Raw genomic sequence first — 22,904 nt, forward strand, 5'->3', positions numbered from 1 at the left:
AATGTTTTTTAAATATGACTAAATACTTTACTTAGCTTGACAAAAAAATTTTACTAGCTACTCACCAACCACACTTGAGTGCTAGTAGTTGGCCGAGAATTGCAGTGAACAAGAAAGATTATTTCCAAATTCTCCATCACAAATGCATGCCGATTCAGACGTGTATATTTAAAGAGAGGAATGTCACAAACACATACATCGTCAATTTCACCTACAGACACATCCTCCAATACTTGAGCAACTTTACACATTTTTCTATATCCATTGTTTTTCCCAAACACAGTCTGGAATTTATCCCTTAGTAATTGCACTTCTGAACGTGGTAGCGAGTCTAGTTTAATTTCCATGGCACGCACCTCCCTGTTTCACCCAACAGCTTTTTGGATGTTTCCAGTTTTTTTATGGTGTCACACAAAAAGCTTAAATTTGCTAATAGGAAAGCCAAATCGTTTTTTAAACAACCATCTTTCAGTATATCTTGAAGGATATCGATTGACGAAGCCCAATAACAGGGAATCACAACAAGATATATTGCCTTACTCGATAGACATGAGCGAGAGGCGAGAGATTTGTTTAAATTAAATAATGTTCATACCCGAGCTCTTATCTGTTGTTTTTCACAAACACAGCGTGGAATGAAATCATCTTCAGCAACAATAAACATTCCTAATTTATTATGTGTTGCAAGATCTCTCCTCCTTGTCCACGATAATTTATTCTCTAATAATAACATTGATATGCTGCCTAGCAGTTCTCAGAACTTGAGGCGATACTATTACGAAAATGGATCAGGGATACACCACACAGCGCTTAGAAACACGAAGCAACCAAGAATTCTTAAAAGATGATAATGTACTTCTGAGTGATACAATTGATTTAGTTTTAAAATATTTAAAAGTTTTTGTAAAAAAAATTATTTAAGTAAAAGAACTCCAAGATTTATGTGTTTGTGATAGATTTCATGAAAATATGTATTTACATAATTTTTTTTTGTGAAAATATGTGTTTTAATGTGAAATAAAATTCGGGTTTTAAACTTGAAACTTCATGTTCGGAATTTTTAACTTTGTTAATTGTGTTCTATCACACGCAAAAAGAATATTTAATTACATAGGAATCCGCTCCTTAGTAATGACTAATGTGCACATTGTAGGTAAGGAAGATTTCAACTCCGGAGTTCACATTAACATAAAGGAAGAGGCTACGGAGCAGATGTTGGATGGACAAGAGAACCACGCCCCATCGAACAACCACCTTGGTGACTCTGAGCCAGCATTCAGCGACGACGAGGAAGAAGCGTCGGCTCCTGCAGCGACACCCATCCCTGCCCCACGAAGCACCGAGGAGGATGAGGATGATGATGACATTCCACTAGGTGATGCAAGAAGTCAGTCTTTACCTGTTATGACTTTGTGGCTAATAGATGTATGATAGCAGAGTGCATGCGTGCATGAATATTGTGTGAGCTTAATCCTTGTGCTACTCTATGTTCATACATGTAAAAAATGTGGTGGCTTGGTAAATCAGTGTTGGTGAAATTCTGGCGGCACTTTTATGTCTCTTTCACGTGTTCTTTCGTTGCTTTATGTCAATGATGTATTAACACAAATAACTGAATTTAATTGTTTGACTGACTGAAAACAAAATGAAATACTTAACTATAATTACTATACCGTAATATTGTTGAAATATAGTCGGATCTTGTTTTGAGAGAATAAAGTTTAATTATTGAAGCTGACTTGAAATATTTTGACAATTTGTAAGATAATTATTTCGAAATTCTGAAAGTTAGAAATTCAAATAACACGATAATTTAAAAATTCTGAAACTTAGTAAGCCAAATAATGTCTATTTTATTGACATTTTGGGCCAACAAGTTAAGATTTATAAATGGACTAAGATACTGTAATCCATTAACAACCAAATGTTTGCCTAAATTGCAACAAGTTACCTAACATTGCTATATTGGTAGCATTGAACTGTATAGCTAATAAATGCATGTTGATTTTTATGTTGGTAATGACGACAATAATGATGACCGTGTTGATAATATTTACAATGATAATGACAACAGCAAAAACAACAATGACTGAGATGTTTATAGCAGAAATAACTGTAATAATGGTGGGGGGGTGATGGTGGTGGTGGTGATGGTGATGGTTGTGGTGGTGGTAGTGGTAATTGTGATGATTAAGAAAATTATGCCAACAATGATGGCAATGATAAAACATGTTTAATAATAATAATAATAATAATAATAATAATAATAATAATAATAATAATATGGAAGTATTTATGAGTTTTAATTATATAAAAACAATAGAATTTTTATTAAAAAATTATATATTTCTAAACAACCATAAATAGAAACTGCATAAAATGTAGTAACATCCAAATAGATACATAGGCCTAGTTATCAGTTGAGCTTCTTTTAATCTGTCTGCAATATTTGTTCGAATGGTGCAAAGACAATAATTAGGCTTTCATTATTATCATAATCGTGTTGGTATTAACTCCATCCAGAGTTACTTAATGCCCATTATAACGTAATAAAATCGCTAGCAATATAATTTGTTAATCTGTTTCAGTTATTCCAGATAGAAATAAATGGATAAGCATGTTATATAATTTTCGAATGGAGATCTTGTGTCATATTTAGCTGAAAGAGCATATGGTATTAATTTCATTACAGGGTACTTGTCTCCATAGATACTAGTATAAACAATATACAACAAGAATCTCATTACCGTTTGATCTTGCATTTTGAACCACTCCCACGGATTTGTCACTCACCACACACCAGACGAAACATACTAAATAGTCTTGTTGACTATATCTCTTGGGCAAGTGATGTCTTGGCATAACACCTAGTACATAATATTGCCTAGCACTGTAATCGTCATTGGTAGTAAAACGTTTACTATGACTGTCATAAAACCGAGGTTCATAGGTTCAAACTGATTGTATGTAATTCAAATGAATCAAATCAAATACTCCGCCTACAACTGTATGGAAAAGATTTAAAGCCATAGAAGGCAAGAGTTACGAAAACATCACTCACCTTAAAGATAGTAATCAAACAATAACAGAAAATGCTAAAATGGCAGAACTCTTAAATTCACACTATGCCCAAAGGCTGACTAATAATTCATCATGGTCTAAATATATGAATAAAGAAGAACAATATCTTACAAGTAATTTTCAACTCATTTTTCATCATAATGATATAACAGACAATGCTTTTACCGCTGAAGAAATAAACTTAGCAATATCAGAGCTAAACAATTCTGCTACAGGAGAGGATGAAATCCATAACAGCATGTTATTAAATTCCTCTAATAAAATTAGGCAAGAAATTCTCCACCTCTTCAATAATATTTGGAAAACAGGCTTTTATCCTAAAACTTGGAAAAATGCAATTATAATTCGTATTCTCAAACCAGGTAAAGACAAATTGGATCCTAAATCATATAGACCGATATCTTTAACACCCTGCATTTTTAAATTACTGGAATGCATTGTTCACAGAAGATTAACCTGGAGACTTGAATCTTTCAATCTTTTAAGCCCATACCAGTTTGGCTTTAGACCATCATGTGGCACAACCGAAGCTCTATTATATTTTGCTCAAGAAATTTATAAAGGTTTCACAGAAAAGGAGACCACATTAGTTGTAATGATAAACTTTGAGGCCGCTTTTGATAATACTCCACACAGATCTATTTTATTACAATCTATGAAATTTGGTATCAAAGGCAGAATGCTAAGATTTCTACATTCTTTTCTTAATGAACGAACAATTCAAACTTCAGTAAATAATCATTTATCATTATCCAAAAAAATTACAGGTGGTGTACCTCAAGGTTCTGTTTTAAGCCCAAATTTATTTAATATAATGTTACATGACTTACCTGATGTTGTTCCACCTGAGGTAAAAATAAGTATTTATGCAGATGATGTTACAGTATGGGCTACGAACAAAGATCCAAAATTCAAATGTAATTCAAAGGAAGATTAAAAATCCTTAGATTTGCTCCTTTAAAAAGGGAAGTAAAGCCACACTCAGGGCAAAATTGATCCATTATTACTTGTCATACTTTGCAGACACCACCACTTCGTTCGTTGATTTCATTAAAGGGGAATAAAGACTTGGCTAATTTCATTAAAATAGAGCCATATAACTGCCTCATACCATTATTTGTTCTCTCTCCAGTATGAGGTATTATTGCATTAAGAAGGAGTAGGTTACATACGTGATCTGAAGAAAGCTAGATATGTGTTAATTATGAAGGACCATTTTTTTAAATTTCATTCTTAAGTATGAACTCCAATCTGTTTTATTCTATTTAATTTTAACTACAGTATTTTGTATTTTAATCCAAATCTCACGATGGTTAGAGCCAGTGGTGTCATCACAGTATAGGTAGGTATTCATACAGTAAGGAAACTTCGTCTCTTTTTATGCCAGACAGACATGCTTGCGCATACAGCTAGCAATTCAAGTAGCAAATAACTAACACTACTGGGAAACTCAGCTGTTTATAATGTTATGGTGATGATACAGAAGCAAAAGATTTATTAGAAAAATTCGAGTTTCGAAGGGACCATAATGTTCAGGCTTTAAATTGCAAGCAACAACAAAGGACGAAACCCAGAATTGCATTTTTCACTTTCTCCAAAGATCCAAAAACAATCCATACAACTAGAAAGACACTATTTTAGCTTTCCCAATAACGGGACTGCCACATTGGACAAAGCATAACAAACACACAGAGTGAAAACAAAACAACCACAAAAGAGAAATGTGGGGAATGAGCAAAAAAAAAAAAAAAAAAAAAAAAGGGAAATTGAGTACAGGAAAAATAATAGCATACATATAACAGGCCTAAACATAGTAATTAGACGTTCGAACAAAAGTTCTTCCTTTTTAGGAAACAAAGTACAGGTGGTATTTTAAAATGGCAAGTGATCCTCTGATAGCAGTAAGGAAAACAGCACGACTGAAGTCGTTGTTCAGCTGGAACTTCTTGCAGAAACTGACAAAGAGGCAAGGTATTATGCCCCTAGCACCAACCATTAGCCCAACTACTTCAATGGAGGTGAGGTGATATTTCTCTAAATAGAATGGAACTGTGGGCTCATAAATTCTGCATTTTTCTGCGTGGACTTCAGCGGGCTGTTTTTCCTGTGCCTCGAACCTGACTGTCAGGTCGATAATGTAGGCGAATGTAGAGCCTGGTGGAATGGCAAGCATGTCAATTCGCTGACAGGATCCTTCTTGAGAGATTCCATGGACTTCTTCGTGTACAGTGAGACCTTTCTTCCTCAAGGCTTCGGCAATCATGGACCTGATTCTGTGATGTCTAGAGTTCCACAGCATCTCGCTGAAAGGACAGGCACCTAAAACGTGGCCAAGACTTTCAATCTCACTGACGCAACAACGACAGTGGTTTCCGCCTCGGGACCTTCCTGGTATAGCACGCAGCGGACAAACATTAGCTGTCATTTTAAGAGCTACTCTCCATTCACTCCTAGTTAGGTGATCAGGTTGTCGGATCCATTTATTGGCAGGATGACGCCTTTCCCTTTCTGATTTAAAGAGCACCAAGATTGAAATGCTCGCTCCCTGAGCTCTTGTTTCAATTTTTTCACTTGAAATGAATCAGAAGAGATGTTTTGAAGTCCTTAGTTACTGTAGCCATTTTGTCTTACACTTGGCATGTATTCTTAACGTGATTAAAGTTCGGGCATTTATCTTTTTATTTCGGTTAATTGTTACATTAAGTTCTGCTGTAATCATTTCAGATGTAAAAAATGGGTTATAAATATTCGGCGAAAGAACTTGCTAAAATAAAATACAAAATATTTGAGTGCAAATTGTCATCCATGCACGGAACACTTCCAGAACAGCCAGTTTATGAATTTTTAATAAGAACTTATTAATTAAAACTACTATGAATGAGCAAGATAGCTCAGACAATAATGTTTGAAACTCGCACTCAGGAGGTCCCTGGTTCGGACTCCGTAGCAAACCAATCTGAATAGTTTTTTTTTTTTTTTTTTTTTTTTTTTTTTTTTCGTGGTTTCCCTCAATCACTAAGCCAAATATTGGATTCAAAATTTACAGACCATGATTTATTACCAGTATCATAGATATTGAATAAAAATCAGGTAGATAAATGAACACAAGTGATCTATAACACACGACAATAGAAACAGAATCTCAACAATACTCAGTGGGCTACTGATATACCCAAAGATCTTACATATGAAATATGAAATTCATATGAAATCGATCAGTAAAAAACCTCGCATTTTTTTTATACTCTAATTTTTTCCCTACTTATACAAGGTGCTGAGGGGAGTGCATTTTCAAAAATATACTATCGAAAGTCAAATGGTTTTCGTATTATTGAGCGACAAATTTAGCGTATTTTATAAAAACAAGCCTCTTTCAGCGCTCAGAACTCTGGAACCATTTACTGCAGAACACTGAACGAGAGCTTATTTGGAAGCTGACATTTGGTAGGTTATGTTAAGAAATAATCCTTATTTTTTATTGTACACAGAGAGACAGATAATCTGATTTTACTTGCTTTTAGGCTTTTTGGCCATTTGTGAAAATGTAAAAAAATATTGAGAAAAAACTTTGCATTATTAAGAGGGATTCGGCATTGTTTGCTTAGTGGCTCGGCAATAAGTTTCGAGGGTATTAAATAAATTATATTCACACGCCTTGACTTGAACGGCGCAGTACCTCACCAAGACTGCACGCACTGGCCGAGAGCTGAAGATAAGCGAGCGTTGGGCGTCATTTTACTCCTGTGTTTATGAAAACTTGTGATAAAGCTAGCATAGCCATAACTGCTAGACGACACATCATGCTTTTGTCTCCTGGCCTTGCTTGTCTCGACTACCTCCCGTCTCACAGTCAGCTGGTTAGTTCACACGCATAATATTTATTTTCTTTATTTAATATTTTTAATACTTTCTTATCAACGTACCACCAGTAAAAAATATGTGTTTATTTGTACTTTCAATGCGGAATCTAACCATATATTTTTAAAATATTTTTTCGTGGCCAAAGGCGTCATAATGAAGAAAAATCTAAATTTCTCCATTTCCATAAAAAGTAAGAAAAACTGTTTACATATCGATATAAACTTTAACTTCTCAGCATCAAAATAAACCATGATTTTGATCATTGGGTGAAAGGGTTTCGGAGCCACAACAGTTTAAAGTTGCTAATTTTATGAAAATACGATAAATTTAAATATTATTAATTTAAACACTATTAAGTTCTGTTACCTCAAACTTTGCACAAAGCATTATATCACAGTTGTCTATGGACAGAAAACGTTTCATTGTATTTAAAAATTGCAAGGTCAATTTTCTATATATTTCGGTCGATTTGAGATGGAATAGCCCATACGTTATATGACATAGATGTTAAAGCTTGTATAAATCAATGCTTATGAAAGGAACTCAACGGTATTCTTGGACATCATTATATTATAATTTTTTTCTGCTTTACATCGGAAACAAGATCTTTTCTGTCGCTGCACTCTGTACTATATTTACATAATTCCCAATTGGAGTGTTGGATATGAGGCTTTTATGAGTTCTTAAAACACCTAAACTTTTGCTTATCTGAAGTTCCAAAGGTCTCAGCAGTTGTTAAAAAGTGTGATTACAGTTTTGTCACTTATTGGTAATAGCGCAGTATGGGTATATACCTATTTTTCTTGATAATTGTTGAATTTAATTTATTGTAAAATAATGACATTTCTATTCTATTGATTCATCGTTTTTTATTGTTACTAAAATCAGTGATATTAACCTTCCAATGAATAATTTTTGAATTATTAAATTTGTAACACTAAGGCCCACAGTACATTTAATTACAGGTTAAGTGACATTTGAAATTGGTGCCAGTTCTCAAGTAAAATTCTGTGCTTTCCATAGTGTTCCTTTGTTTAAATTTAAGATGTCAGACATACAATAATACGCTTCTATTTATTTAATGTTACATATTTTATGTGTTTATTTATTTTTCCTAGTTAATAGATACCATGAGCATATACGTTTATTTATTTTTCCAACTTAATAGATACGGTGAGCATGTAGTTACAGTTATTTGCCACCAGTTGCGCTAGTGATGCTCAGCTAACATGTTGTCATAGCCCTAAGTTTTTATCAACTGGATCTCTCTACTAACAAATTTCATAATTTTAAAATGAAAAGTATTAAATAAAGTAATAATGAGGGACTACAAATAAAGGAAAATTACAATGCAACATGCTATTGCAGAATTATGTCTAGAGTAATTTAAAAACTCTCAAATGCCGACTTGCGTCATGAAGAAGAGGAGTACAAAATAGTCACAACACCAATTAACTTTGAGTATCTGACCAATCTGATCACACCGACAAATTGTTAGAAATGTCTGAAGTCGCATCTGCACATCCATTTTTACACCATTTACTGTTACATCAAGTTAATTTAACATTAAATGTTTAGCACATCGCCATTACTTTGTAGTAGCGTCATATTCTATTTTTGGGGCAAGGAAAATAATCGTTTTCTACAAAAACGTTTTGGTGATGTACTGAAAATTTACAGTTCAACTTTTCATTTTTTTAAACATCAACCACTGTACATAATCTGTTTTGCTTTTTTTAGATGTACTGCTACCACCACTACTAAAAAACTAGACACTTTTCCACTTGCTTGTACCCCCAAAGTTGTGAATTCAAATTATATGAAACTACAGTAGAATTTGGTTATAACGACATCCAAGGGACCTTAAAAATTATGTTGTTATAAACGAGTGTCGTAGTAACCGAGATTCACATTACCAATCTAGTGAGGTGGAAAATGAAAAATAACAAACTTAATTAGACTTATTTTAGAGTTATGTATTGACTTTTAAGCCTACAATGAACATAATAAAATACATGTAGGCCTACAATTATGTTGTTGTTGTTTTCTAATGCCAGGCGTTTGACAATAAAGTCATTTGACCTCTTGCACTCCAATATTTTTCAAAGATATTATCATGACCAGCCAATGAAGCACAGATTTTGAGGTAGGTCTACAATTATAAATACAGTATTCTGTATTAAAACAGTTTGTTCAGTGCTGACCAAACTACTTTACATAGAAGTGTAGTAATCAGTCATTTTACTCTGTTGTCTTCTACTTGCCCAATATACACTTTCTAGGGCTAAATTACGTTCTATGTTCATAATTTCAGTTGCAATTTCACTGCTCCCTTCCCTAGCTTCATAGAACATATTCATAATTCGAATGACTTCTAAAGTGTTACTCACTTCTTTTAGTGGCCATACTGCGTTAAAATGCGTGCACTTAGTGAAAACTTCCTGTCGAAACTGATCTAATACCGCATGAATTCGGGCAGGTTACAATGGGGTGGGGAATCCGCCTGCATTCCAGAGGTCTATGACAGAAGGGGGCTGTAAAGAATTTGTCAGGGTCAGATTTCAACAAAATATTTCTTAAGATACTTTGGTTTTTAGAAAATCTTATTCCAAACTGAGGTTGAAAATGATGTTATATGCGAGGTAGACGCATATGCGTTTGTCGTATTAAGCAAGGTAGGAAAGCATATGTCTTATGGGAAATTAGTTGGGACCACAGAATATTAGACGTTATAGACGAGGGGTCGCACAAAACGAGGTCGCTATAACCAAGTTCTACTGTATACCTAAACTTAATTAAACTCAACAATTTATCAATTGTTAAGTACTAGTACACACTAAAATTTTTTTTCTGTATTTTTCCTCGTACATATTTAATATTTTATGCATGAATTGATGTTCAAAAAGTAGGTGGATTCCACTTGAGTCAGAGCTTGTAGTCTCATAATTAATTAATTAATTGATCGATAATTGCAGGACATAATTAAAATCATCAAAACTCCCATGCAAATTAACTTTCATTGGTTTTTTTTATTTTATTTTATTTATTTATTTATTTATTTATTTATTTATTTATTTATTTATTTATTTTTTTGCATAGTACTCCTTATTTATGAGACTAAGGCTAATAGCAAAATCGTTTACATCACTGTATTAGAAAAAAAACTATAGTGAATGAAACATGAACATTCACAAAATACTTTCATTGCATATTAATTAATCATATTTCTGGAAAACTTTTAAGAAAGATACCTGTAAAATTTTACTACCAGATGTTGTTGTTGTTTTCTAATGCCAGGCGTTTGACAATAAAGTCATTTGACCTCTTGCACTCCAATATTTTTCAAAGATATTATCATGGTCAGCCACTGAAGCTCAGATTTTGAGGTGTTCCGAATCCATTTCTTGGTTTGAGTTGCTCAATGGGCAGTTAGGGGACTGATATATTCCAATTCTATGCAGGTGTTTGGCCAAACAATCATGGCCTGCTGCCAATCTAAATGCAGCTACAGACGATTTTCGTGGTAAATCGGGAATTAACTGTGGATTATGATGCAGAGAGTTCCATTTTTTCCCTTGGGATTGTGTTATCAAATTTTGTTTGTTGAAGTCTAAGTATGTAGCTTTAATAAACCTTTTCACAGAGTAATATGTAGATTTAGTAACAGGTCTGTAAGTAGCAGTGCTGCCCTTCTTTGCTAAAGCATCTGCATTCTCGTTCCCCAGGATTCCACAATGGGATGGTATTCATTGGAATACAATTCTTTTATTGAGTGATATTAATTGAGAGAGCATTTTAGTTATTTCTGCTGTTTGAGATGAAGGTATGTGTTTAGAGACTATTGATAGAATAGCTGCTTTGGAGTCTGACAATATAACTGCATTTTTAAATTTATTGATGTGGCCTAGAAGATTCCTGAGACTTTAACTTATTGCAATGATTTCTCCATCAAAACTTGTTGTTCCATATCCAAGAGATCTATAAAGTGAGAAGAGACGGCACGTAACACCTGCACCTGCACCTTGTCCCCTGGAGATCAAGGATCAGTCGGTGTATAAATGAAGCCAGTTTTGTGGAGGGTACCGAATATTAATTGTCTCTAAAAACAATTGTTTCATTATTTCAGTGTTTACTTCTGATTTCAGTATTTCTTGTGTTAAATTTAGATTATAATCTGTATTTAATAGAGTTAAAGGGTTTGGTTTAATTTGTAAGTTTTTCTTTTAAATTCGGGATATTGATTTTCTGTTTTAATTTTTGAACCATGGATATGAAACTTTTTTGAGTTTTTAATCTATAGAGAGGACTGTATGAATGCCAATTGCTTCCTGGTAATCTGATAAGTTTTTCATTTTGGATCAATGCTTTTTCTTCTATTGTCATTTTGATGCTGTTAATATTAGTGAGGAATCTCATAGAATCTATTGGAGTTGTTTTGATTCCACCAGTAATGAGCCTGAGAGCTTGGTTTTGAACACGTTCTATTTCGTTTATGAAAGGTGAAGTAATTAAAATTTCTCCGCAGTACGTCAGCACTGGCTGTATAAACATTTTGTATGTAGTGTTCAAAGTATTTTAGAGCATCCCCATTTCTTTCCTGCTAGTCTTTTCAGAAAGGAGAATCTTTTACGAGCTTTTTCAGAAATATATTTCAAATGGTTGCTCCATGTTAACTTACTCTCGAAAATAACTCCAAGATATTTGGATTCATAAGTCCTAGGAAGTGTTGGCCATTGTATGATATTGAATTCTCTTTCTTTTTTACCAAGTGAAAATATTTGGTAGTTACTTTTCCTTAAATTGAATGTCATCAAATTTGATGTATTCCATTCATGTAGTTGATTTAGAGCTTTAAGAGCAGAATTTTGAATTTTGTCTCTATGTCTGTAAGATCCAGAAGTCCACAAAACTATATCATTTGCAAATAGTGCTGTTTTCATGTTTGATTCCTCTAATAGGGAGGGTAAGTCATTTATATTAATATTGAATAAAGTTGTGCTGAGGACAGCGTCCTGGGGTAGACCTCGATATGTCTGTAACTAGAGAGTGAGTTACTGAATTTAATAGCAATGAAACTTTGACTAAAGAATTCTGATATCCATCTGAACATATTGCTGGAGATACCTAATTTCTGGAAATTTCATGAAATATATATGATCTTTTAAAATTTACATATCCCCTAAATAGTCTTTGCGTACCCCTGGTTGAATACCGCTGGTGTAGATGGTAGCCTATTGGACGGGAAAAGGCTAGACTAGTACCGAAGTAATCACAGATGGGTTCACGTTTGCAGGCATATCATATTCTTGTCCTGAATGCCTGCACACTTGGACAGGAAACAACAATGTGATAATATGATCACTTCGAGCTGTATTGTCATTTATTTTCAATTTTTTTTTTCTGCAATATTAAAAAGCTCGAGAAACTGTAACAAATTTAATAAGCGGTTCAAGTGAACTGGTGTGAACTAGTTGAATGATACCACTGGTTAGACCCCATTTTAGAATACCTGTTGTAATTGTTTTACTTAATATGAAGTGTGTGTATTACCGTAGTTTTATAAATCCATCTAGTTTAGTCCCTATATCCCAAATAATGTAATGTATAATATTAAAACATAAACTCGCTCATGTACAGAAGAACTTCATCATAGTGAGAGTTGGTGAAATTAAAAAAAAAAAGTTGTTATAATGAGTGCAGCCCTTTGTTTTGTTGTTACTGTTTTGAAACTTGTTACATGAGCAAGCTTAAACACTACTTTTCCAACATGTTTTCATGAGAAATATGAAAACAGATTTGGAGACATCTGTTCATGATACGGCAGCAAGCAGTGCGACCTATAAAGTCAAATATTATCTTTGTGACAAAAGAAGGGGTAGACTATAAACCAATGTTACTGTGGCAAGATGTGGAAAATGTGTAATTTTAAATTTAAAAAATAAAAAAAAAAAAAAATAAAAAAACACAAAGGAACTTCAAAATTACTTATAAATACGAAGATTGTAATGATTGTTACGTTTAACATTAGATTTTCTCTCACTGTGATGAAGTTTCTGTTGTAAAGCTTAGTATATTTCAAGTGTAGTTATGGAAGTTCCAGTCGAAACTGCCAGGAGAGTGTATTTTGGAAGCATAAAGTATTTGTGATACTGATTTTTTGTCAATGCAGACTTATCACTATATGGAAATAATTGTTGCAGATTTTCAAAATAAATGCGTGATAATGATATTCTAACAAATTGTCAGATATATTTTCCAGTTCTTACAATTACGTATAGAGAAACATGTTTAATTACTGAATTTTTTCTCCATAAATATGACTAGTAAAGTAGTAGTCCCATTTTAAAAATGTTGTAATACAATTAGTAAAGATTCAAGAACTCTAGAGTGCCTATCTGAGTGTCATTATGTAGAAGTAAATGGCAACATAACCTAACTTCATACAAACTGTAATAATGAACAGTTTTTCTATGGGCTAGCTAATATTATTTTATTAAAATCTGTATATACTTAATCTCTATCATCATACCCAATTGTGCTTCATAACCCCTTTTACATTAATTCAGCTATTAGAAATTACTGTACAGCACTTACAAACAGCTTCGCCTGGAATTCATATGCTCTTATTGTGTCTGTATATATAACTTTGGGGAACTCTTCTGCAAGGGTTCAGCAGTGCTCAGCTGATGCTGGGTTCTTGTTCATTAAGAAGAGGTTTTGTTTGGATTCTTCTCTTCCATTATTATTATTATCATCATCATCATCATCACCACCACCACCACCACCACCACCACCATCATCATCATCATCATGATTATTATTATTATTATTATTATTATTATTATTATTATTATTATTATTATTATTATTATTCGGAGCAATGACCAAACTGAGACTTGAATTTCTAATATTCGAGCATTTTCCTTTCTTATTGGGTTAAAAATTGTTCAAAATTCATCATCTTTTTGTGTAAAGAAACGACAGATATTACAAAAAGACAGCATCTCGAAAATACTCATAACATTTATCATTGTCTTTTGATAATTGTTTATTGTGATTTTAATAACAGACTGTTGCGATAGTCTGGTGAGAAAGAAAAAAAAACGCACACAGTTTTGAAAGTTGTTGCTAACTTCAGTGTCACATTGTCAGATAAGGAGAGTGCAATTTACTCAGAAGTCTTATGACTGACTATTGGCAAGTGATTATTTTTTTATCTTCAGCAGCCACAACATTTTGATCTTAGTTTCAGAGACTTGTCAGGACTGTTAAAACTAATATTTCGATTTACTAACAAGCAGCAATGAAATTTTTTCAAACAAAACACTTCTGAATGAAAAGAACCAATGCTTTTCCTAAAACTGTACTGAATCTTACTTAGCCAGTGTCTGTAAAAATTCATACTTTGTAAATGTGTTATGTGTTACATATTCAGAATCCTCAAACTTTGTGATCACCATGTTTACCTTCTAACAAGCTTGTATACATACATGTCCTTTTACCTGCACCTCATCCATGATTGTCAATTATTGAAACTGGGATCCCAGTATTTGGTGTAGAGCTTCATTGTCTACATGTGAATGTGACGATCTACTAACACTGCTATAATATCGTGACAGCAATGTGTACATATTGTATATACTACAGCTGCGCTTAGTTTAGCTTGGCACAGAATAATTGGGCATAGCTTACAGTAACTTGGGATGTATGCACATAGACGGCAGTTTTGTCTTTACCATTATGCTGAATGTAATGTGTGTGTTTGTGTGTCTCTGTGTTTCAGCAAAAGTGAGGTTAAAGGAGAAGCCTGCCACAACTGAAGGTAAAATGCAAGACAGTGAACTGGATCTAGTACAACAATTAGAGGGGGAACTACGAGTCGCCGTAGAGACCTTGCATCTAGAACGGGACAATGAAGCCAAGTATGAAATTAGCTGGATACTGAATTTAATACCTGTATCTTACCGTTTATCATTATTCTAGCTTGTAACTAAAGTTTGTCCAACGAAAGAATGTAGTGACATTAAGGGAAGAGGATGGTATTTTTTTTTTAACTTTTTTCCTATTTGGTGTAAAATACTAATTTTTTGTATGTAGAGAGCTCACAGCTGTGGCAACTCAACCAAATACAAATAGTTTGAAAAAAAAATTATTTGGAGGCCCATATTTGAAAAAAATATACCAAATGCAGGATTGTACTAAAACCGATATATCTAAACTGTTTTTAAAGATAGATTCAAACAGTTTTTTGCAATGTATTTCCAAAAGCATGTTCTACAAACTGTCTGTAACAGAATTTTGATATTAGTCCCTACGTTTGTAAAATAAATAATTAAAATTTAATAACAATTTTCTGATTTCCTTTCTTGCAAACAAACGGACGTATTTTTAAAATGAAATCAATTAACAAACAGAGAAAAGTTTCCTAATAGTCTAAAGAATGTGTGTTCTAAATTTCATGCATATATCTTTAATAGTTCAGAAATTATATCCATTTTTGTCTGGCAATGTAGCAAAAAAAATTAAGTTTCTGGAAACCGATAAAAGCGGGCGTGTGATTTAAAAATCCATAGCGCAGGAAGTTTAAAAATGACGTCTCAACATCCGATAAGGGCACAAATACCCACAAAATGTTATGCAATGCATTCCACACATATCAAAGGGTATTTTAAAGAAAGAAAAAAAAAATTTTTTAATTTAATTTACCGGAAACAACAATACAAGTGGCGAGTGATTTAAAAATCCATAACGCACGAAGTTTAAAAATGGCGACTCAACATCCGATAAGAGCACAAATACCCACAAAATGTTATGCTATGCATTCCACACATATCACAGAGTATTTTAAAGAATTTTTTTTTTAATTTACTTATTTTTCACCAAAAAATACTATCCTCTCCCCTTAACACATGCACTTGGTCTTGTGATCTGTGATTGAATCTTAGACGCAGCACACGTTTCCTCCCTTAAATTAGCCCTAATGTTCCTAATTTATTTTTTATTATGTTTTTAAAAATTGTTTGTTTTAAATAAACGAATATAAAGAAGAATGTTTTTCCTTTGTTAGCATGTGAACGAATCTCTTGATATTGTTAATTAATATGGTGTCTTGAATAAGTATTTAACAATGGCAGAGTGATACATTCAAGTTTGTAATTGGTGTTTTATGGTTTACGTCACTTTATTCTTTTTCTAAACAGAGTATGTAGACATGGTCTTTCGGTGCTGAACCCTGGACTCATTTCACCGGCATTATCACCTTCATTTCATTCAGACGCTAAGTAACCTGAGATGTTGATACAGCTTCGTAAAATAACCCACTAAAATAAAAATAAAAAATAGACATGGTGTGTAATAAATACACAGTTACCGAAAGCTCGGTAAAATTAAATTAAATAACATTACACAACAAAATATATTATTTAAATCATATTAACAAAAAAAAATTTGCTATATGAAACAAAAATACAAGAATATAGACAATTGAAAATATTTATAATATATAATTTATAGTTCAGGAGGAAATTAAACGCAGAATAAATATGGGAAATGCCTGTTATTATTCGGTTCAGAAGCTTTTGCCATCCAGTCTGCTGTCAAAAAACCTGAAAGTTTGAATTTATAAAACAGTTATATTACCGCTTCTGTATGGTTGTGAAACTTGGACTCTCACTTTGAGAGAGGAACAAAGGTTAAGGGTGTTTGAGAATAAGGTGCTTACGAACATATTTGGGGCTAAGAGGGATGAAGTTACAGCAGAATGGAGAAAGTTACACAACGCACAACTGCAAGCATTGTATTCTTCACCTGACTTAATTAGGAACACTAAATCCAGACACTTTTGAGATGGGCAGGGCATGTAGCATGTTTGGGCGAATCCAAAAATGTATATAGAGTGTTATTTGGGAGGCCAAAGGGAAAAATACCTTTGGGGAAGCTAAGACATAGATGGGAGGATAATATAAAAATAGATTTGAGGGAGGTGGGATATGATGGTAGAGACTAGATTAATCTTAGTGAGGATAGGGATCAATGGCGGGCTTATGTGAGGGTGGCAATGAACCTTCAGATTCCTTAAAAGCCATAAGTATATAAGTATATAATTTATAGTAAAGAACTACTTTACTTATAATTTTCAAGAATCGTTAGCATAAACAATAGCAAATAATAAAGAAAGGAATAAAAACAAGACTTTTTTTTTTAATTATCAGTATATTTTAATTCTCATGTCCATAAAATTTAGAGCAAATGAAACAGCTGAGATATATGCATTTCATTCCATTAAAAAATTCTTTAAATTAATGTACATCAACAAAAAATCTGTTGAAAGCTCTCTTTCTCAAAAATAAAAAGTAGACTCTTTAAATATAATTCCAAACATACCGAGAAAATTGGATGCACTTATGCAATATGGAACCAACCACCATTTTATGAATACATGGATTTCTATTGCAAAATGTGTCTTAATGTCTATAGTTTCTTATGCAAAATAGAATCAACTCCTATTTGTAACGTGCTACCCTATAGAGAGATCTGAACCAACCACCAAAAACAGAATCCATAGTGCAGTGTTTTGCAATTTAGAACCAACTCCAAGCTGTCAGTTCCCATGTTTGTTTTGTGTAAATATGGGACTTTGAATACAATTTTTTGCTAATAGGAGTGATGTATTGTATTGTATTGTATTATATTATATTGTATTGTATTGTATTGTATTATATTATATTATATTATATTATATTATATTATATTATATTATATTATATTATATTATATTATATTATATTATATTATATTATATTATATTATATTATATTATATTATATTATATTATATTATATTATATTATATTATATTATATTATATTATATTATATTATATTATATTATATTATATTATATTATATTATATTATATTATATTATATTATATTATATTATATTATATTATATTATATTATATTATATTATATTATATTATATTATATTATATTATATTATATTATATTATATTATATTATATTATATTATATTATATTATATTATATTATATTATATTATATTATATTATATTATATTATATTATATTATATTATATTATATTATATTATATTATATTATATTATATTATATTATATTATATTATATTATATTATATTATATTATATTATTTGTAATTCCACAATTACGTAGTGTCTCGGATGTTTAGTTTTCCAATAATAAAGTGTTAAACATAGATTTAAACTAGAATTTTGCCTCATCTCTCTCTCTCTCTCTCATTTGAATCACACAAGTAGGAACCAAGTGCCAATATCCATTTTTGCAATAAGCAATATGGAACCAACTCCAATGTTGACCTTCTACTCTGTGCGAGTCAAATACTGATATGAGCTACACCATTGATCTGAAAGAGCATGTCAGAATGTTAATAATGCAATCATTACTTTCGTAATAGTATTGATGTAGAATTTTATTTGTAACAATTTGCTAAAACAGCTGTAGCTCAAAAGCTGTATTTTGGACTTGGTTCCATATTGCATAAGTGCATCCAATTAGTCTGTGACACCAGGTCATGACTGCATGAATATTCACATAGAGTAATGCGAAATTTAGGGGATTTTGTAATGTTTCATTCATATATATATATATATATATATATATATATATATATATATATATACACACACACAGTAGAACCCTGATTATCCGTCACTCTATTAACCGATTATTGGATTATCTGTCTGTCATTCTCTCCTATTTTTGTTACAGAAAAAATATTGAGTACTGCACAATACATTAGTACGTATTTTTTTTATAGAGAGTGATATTACAAGCCTTTGTCCTTACACATTATGATCCACTGTTCAAGTGACCTGTTTAATTTCTCTGCAAAACGTCTTCCAGAAGTGCCAAAAGAATACAGTATGTTGTGCTAAGTATCGAAGAGAAGTGCATATAATTGAGTAGTTTTGGAAAAGGGGAACTGTGGTTCATCTCACATCGGAATATGGGATTGGAGTTACAACTGTGCGAGATTTAATAACAAAAAAAAAAAAAAAAGGATAAAGTGTATAAATTACTTAAATCTATAACATAAGACCTAGGCCTATACTTTTCCTATCTTTCCACAGAAATCCATCATAGGAAGTTTCGTTGACCCTTAGAAATCCGTCATTGACATTCATTCATTCATAGTGTTCTGTCACTACAAACCCAGCATTCTCCAATCTTTCCTATTTTCTGCCTTTCTCTTAGTCTCTGTATATGATTCATATATCTTAATGCCGTCTATTATTTGATCTCTTCTTCTGCCACGAACTCTTCACCTGTTCACCATTCCTTCCACTGCATCCTTCAGTAGACAATTTCTTCTCAGTCAGTGACCCAACCAATTCCTTTTTCTCTTCCTGATTAGTCTTTCTTCACTCACTCTTTCCAACAGAGCTATTATACTTAAAACTTCTGACCCACTACCTAATATGTTAGAACACATGACCACGGAGAAAATTACCAAAACTGCATTATGCAACACTTAATTTATGAAAGTCTTTTATAGTACGGATTATCCGATTTTTTCGATTAACCGTTCAGCCTACTCCCTTCATTACAACGGATAATAGAGGTTCTACTATATATATATATATATATATGTATATATATCGAAACACTGTTTCAGAGCATATACTTAAGCTGGATTATACAACTGTATTTACACCCTACTTGCAATAAAAATACTTTGGGCTTGATAGTCCTTTGTTTGGGATAATCATTATAGAAACCATACATATGAACTAATCTGAACACATCTCATCATTTAGTGAATTGTTCTGTGATTTCTGTATTGTATATTTTACAAATCCACAATTCGAGAATATCATATTAGGTATTGTTTATGGATTATAACAACTAACTTCATGAGTTAAAACATTAGACGTCTTCTGTCTATACTGGAGTGTGAAAATATTAACAGCAATTTGTTGACTATGTAATATGCTACAATTCACTGTTGCTGTCTTGAACTGCCAAGTTCGAAGTTTCAGTCAAATCGTAGATGCCATGATTGTGGTGATGACAAGCTATGAGTGCTGATAATATTTCTTCTTGTTCTAGGTGCCAGGCAATGGAAAGACTGGTCCAAATGATCATACAAGAGGAAGATACGGACACAGAAGTAATTTCTATTTTGGCCACATGCCTTTGCATTGTCCTTAGAGAACAATTAGAGGGAAAGGTCTTTCCTGCAGAGATCAATGATGAGTAAGTTTCATGAGTTTCTTAAATCTTTTGTTGTATTTGGCCCCAAATCAACAGTTTTTGATCTGCAGTTCCATATATATTGTGTGTAACACTGTGAAGCTGAAAACATGTTGCATGGACAACGGAACGATTTATTGAACTAAGAAATTTGTTACCGTCAAATTGAAGTACGAGGCTTGTTCTTAAAGTAAGTTCCAAAAGGTGTAGTAAGTAAACGGGAAGATATTTACAAACCATTTTTGTTGCATTGTATTCCCCACACTTCAATTACTTCTCAACATAATCTCCACCATTATTGAGGCATTTATCGAGTCGTGGCACAAGTCTTTCTATCCCTTCCCGCACTGCTGTTTTCACTTCATCGTCGCCATCAAAACGTTGACCACCGAGGAACTTCTTGAGGTGCAGGAAGAGATGAAAGTCACTCGGAGCCAAATCCGGGCTGTAGGGGGATGGTCAATTTGTTCCTGTCCTCATGAATTTTTTCATCGACAGCACGCACCAAATCGTCATTGATCAAAGATGGCCGACCGGTACGCTGCTCGTCATGCACAGAAACGCGGCCCTTATTGAACTTCCTAATCCATCTCCTGATCATTCCATCACTAATGGCATCATCACCATACACCTCACAAAGTTGACAATGAATGTCAGCTGGTTTGATGTTCCTCGCATTCAAGAAATGGATAACAGACCGCATCTCACAGTCAGCGGGGTGCTCGATCACTTTAAACATTTCGACTGATCACAACTAACCACACACACGGACTGAAGCTCTGAAACTGCATGCACAGCTTGCCTGAGGACTGAAGAAGAAAACATGCATGCGCAAAATAACAATTGCAGCGATCCGATGGCTATAATTGAAAACGGAACTTACTTTAAGAACACGCCTCGTAGTAACACAGTCCTGCAAAATTAGATTTTTATTTTGCAGCAGAGGGTTGAACAGGTTTCTAAACCTAATTTTGGTGTGCTGAATTGAAATCTGCTTACCAATTTTCGTATCACGTACGGTTTTTTTTTACCATGCAGAAAAAAATATTTATTTTTTTAGCAATTTTTAATTTTTAAGTACAATATATTATAAAATGTGGGAAACACTACAAATCGTGATAAAATCTCAACTAACTGTAGGTATATAACAGTTTAAAATGAATCACGAAATTTAAAACGTATCTTAGAAAAACTATTTCCTTTTTCACTTTGTTGAAAATGAATGCTGAGTTGGCAAGTGTTTGTGGTCCTGACGAGAATTATCTCTATTAAACAATAACATCAGTCGCCATCATGAAGACATCTTATCAACTCTGGTATGGATGAACGAACCCTGTTGTGCCACTGTCTTAGATTTCTGCGCAAGTTTTACATAATTTTGCTCCATTATTATTATTATTATTATTATTATTATTATCATCATCATCATCATCATCATCATCATCATCATCATTATTATCGTCGCCGTCTTTTAAAATAGGCTAAATACAAATTGTTGGATTGTTCATACAGTCTCTTCTAGATGTGCCATTCGAACTTGTTATTTTTTTCCACATACAAAATTCACAACACAATACACGTTTAAAACAGAGTCACTGACACAAGATTTAAGCTGTACTGAGGATGGGAGAAATAAGTTTCTTTTATCATGTTAGAGAAAATAATTTTTATCACCTCTGCAATATCTTTATTGCTTAAGAAATGAAAACCTGACAACTGGAAGTGGATGTGAGATAGGGTCGTGGGAAGAATCTACCCTCAGTTAAAAAATATGACAACCTAAGAACACAGAAAGTCCGTCATAAAACATGTCAAATGATTCGGTGTTTACACAATTTATTATACCATGCTACAAGTTGGACGTACAGCAATTCCAATACTAGAATTGCGAACTCTCAGTTCTGTGTTAAATCAGAATTATGCATACTCTGTACGTGGTACGTGGTAATATTTTCGAAATCAGGGCATTCAGTTTGACCTTTACAACAAAATTCTCGCAGGCCTGTGTAATTGAACATTTAATTGAATAAAGTGGCAGTCATGTATTGATGTATATTATCAGTAACTGTGAATAAGGAGGTACATTCTAAATTGATAAATATCAGTAACTGTGAATAAGGAGGTACATTCTAAATTGATAAATATCAGTAACTGTGAATAAGGAGGTACATTCTAAATTGATAAATATCAGTAACTGTGAATAAGGAGGTACATTCTAAATTGATAAAGCTACTGAAAATTCGCACATAGTGGAGATAGGTCTTTTGGAAGCAGTTTTTTTTATAGTTCTCCAGCAGTAAGTTATGCACTCACACATACAATAACATACCTATAATGTTAACAGATAATCAGAGACAACACATATATTATGTTTATTTTCGGAACTGTTTGGGAGGGAGAAGCATACCACATTTTGACACACATGCATTGATCAACTCATCTCAAGATTAAAAGAATTATGCAGTGAACTAATTTTTAATACAAAACTTCTCTGGTCATGAAGTGGAAATATGGTATTGTACGAAGCGTGTTCTTAAAGTAAGTTCCAAAAGGGTGTAGTAAGTAAATGGGAAGATATTTACAAACCATTTTTGTTGCATTGTATTCCCCACACGTCAATTACTTCTCAACATAATCTCCACCATTATTGAGGCATTTATCGAGTCGTGGCACAAGTCTTTCTATTTCCTCATTGTAGATTTCGCCTGCC

General features: G+C 32.8%; 1 protein-coding gene across 2 annotated transcripts in view; it reads left to right on the plus strand.

Annotated features, from left to right (window-relative positions):
• IntS3 (integrator complex subunit 3) overlaps window positions 1-22,904 on the plus strand; it is a 181,593-nt gene that overhangs the window by 128,014 nt on the left and 30,675 nt on the right. The window contains exons 9-11 of one of the 2 annotated variants that reach the window (XM_069841161.1): window positions 1,154-1,387; window positions 14,726-14,864; window positions 20,051-20,197. In XM_069841161.1, the coding sequence (XP_069697262.1) occupies window positions 1,154-1,387; window positions 14,726-14,864; window positions 20,051-20,197 (520 nt within the window). The remainder of the gene's footprint in view (window positions 1-1,153; window positions 1,388-14,725; window positions 14,865-20,050; window positions 20,198-22,904) is intronic. The other variant, XM_069841162.1, reaches the window with a different exon arrangement.

The sequence above is a fragment of the Periplaneta americana genome, chromosome 12, assembly GCF_040183065.1.
Source record: "Periplaneta americana isolate PAMFEO1 chromosome 12, P.americana_PAMFEO1_priV1, whole genome shotgun sequence".
In the NCBI taxonomy this organism is placed as follows: domain Eukaryota; kingdom Metazoa; phylum Arthropoda; class Insecta; order Blattodea; family Blattidae; genus Periplaneta; species Periplaneta americana.